The sequence below is a fragment of the Myotis davidii genome, unplaced genomic scaffold (genome assembly GCF_000327345.1).
Source record: "Myotis davidii unplaced genomic scaffold, ASM32734v1 scaffold2573, whole genome shotgun sequence".
Lineage (NCBI taxonomy): Eukaryota > Metazoa > Chordata > Mammalia > Chiroptera > Vespertilionidae > Myotis > Myotis davidii.
Window position 1 is genome coordinate 45696 of NW_006284359.1, and position 1285 is coordinate 46980.

Consider the following 1285-nt stretch of genomic DNA (forward strand, 5'->3'; position numbering starts at 1 on the left):
GGGTGCGGGCGGGGTGCTCAGCCTCCCCTGTTGCTGCCCCATCGGATGCAGCGCCAGCCTCTGCCCTGCCCCTCCTGCAGGTTTGCCAACAGGATCTTTGGCCCCATCTGGAACCGGGACAATGTCGCCTGCGTCATCCTCACCTTCAAGGAGCCCTTTGGTACTGAGGGCCGCGGGGGCTACTTCGATGAATTTGGGATCATCCGGTGAGAGCCCATCACCTCTTCCTAGGAGGCCTGAATGGGCATGGGGCGCAAGCCTGCCCCCTGGCAGGGTTCCCCTTCTCCACCCAAAGTTCAAATTCTGCAGGAGTGATATCAGTCTTGGCCCCATAACCGGGACAATGTCGCCTGCGTCATCCTCACCTTCAAGGAGCCCTTTGGTACTGAGGGCCGCGGGGGCTACTTCGATGAATTTGGGATCATCCGGTGAGAGCCCATCACCTCTTCCTAGGAGGCCTGAATGGGCATGGGGCGCAAGCCTGCCCCCTGGCAGGGTTCCCCTTCTCCACCCAAAGTTCAAATTCTGCAGGAGTGATATCAGTCAGCAGTAGCTATGAACGGAGGGTCACTGCCTCCTTCCTTGCCTTGAGGGAACCAGGGAGACACTAAGGATTAGGAAACGAACCTCGTAACTTGCGGCTCAGAGAAGGCCCACTGAGCCCTGGCTGGTGTGACTCAGTTGGAGCATCGTCCCATATCCCAAAAGGGCACGGGTTCAATCCCAGTCAGGGTGCATACCCAGATTGTGGGTTTGATCGCCAGTCAGCGTGTGTACAGGAGGGAACCAATTGATGTTCCTCTCTCACATCTATGTTTCTCTCTCTCCTCTCCCCCCCCCCTCAAAAAGAAAAAAATCAGCCCTAGCTGGCTTGGCTCAGTGGATAGAGCGTCAGCCTGCAGACTAAAGGGTCCCAGGTTCGATTCCGGCCAAGGGCACATGCCTGGGTTGCAGGCTTGATCCCCAGTTGGGGGTGTGCAGGAGGCAGCCAATCAATGATTCTCTCTCATCATTGATGTTTCTATTTCTCTCTCCTCCTTTCCTCTCTGAAATCAATAAAGAGAGATATTTTTTTAAAAAAAAAAGAAAAGAAAAAAATCAGTAAAAACATTCTCTGCCTAGCTGGTTTGGCTCAGTGGATAGAGCGTCAGCCTCCAGACTGAAGGATGTTGGGTTCAATTCCAGTCAAGGGCACATGCCTGGGTTTTGAGTTTGCTCCCCAGTGTGGGGAGTGCAGGAGGCGGCCTATCAATGATTCTCATCATTGATGTTTCTCTCTCTCTCT

The 1285-nt window shown here is 54.2% G+C and overlaps 1 protein-coding gene across 4 annotated transcripts in view; it reads left to right on the forward strand.

Moving 5' to 3' along the window:
* G6PD (glucose-6-phosphate dehydrogenase) overlaps positions 1-1285 on the forward strand; it is a 17888-nt gene that overhangs the window by 13749 nt on the left and 2854 nt on the right. For 3 of the 4 annotated variants that reach the window (XM_015571770.1, XM_015571774.1, XM_006754778.2), the window contains exon 7: positions 81-206. In XM_015571770.1, the coding sequence (XP_015427256.1) occupies positions 81-206 (126 nt within the window). Of the gene's footprint in view, positions 1-80; positions 207-382; positions 429-1285 lie in introns of all 4 variants that reach the window. The other variant, XM_015571763.1, reaches the window with a different exon arrangement.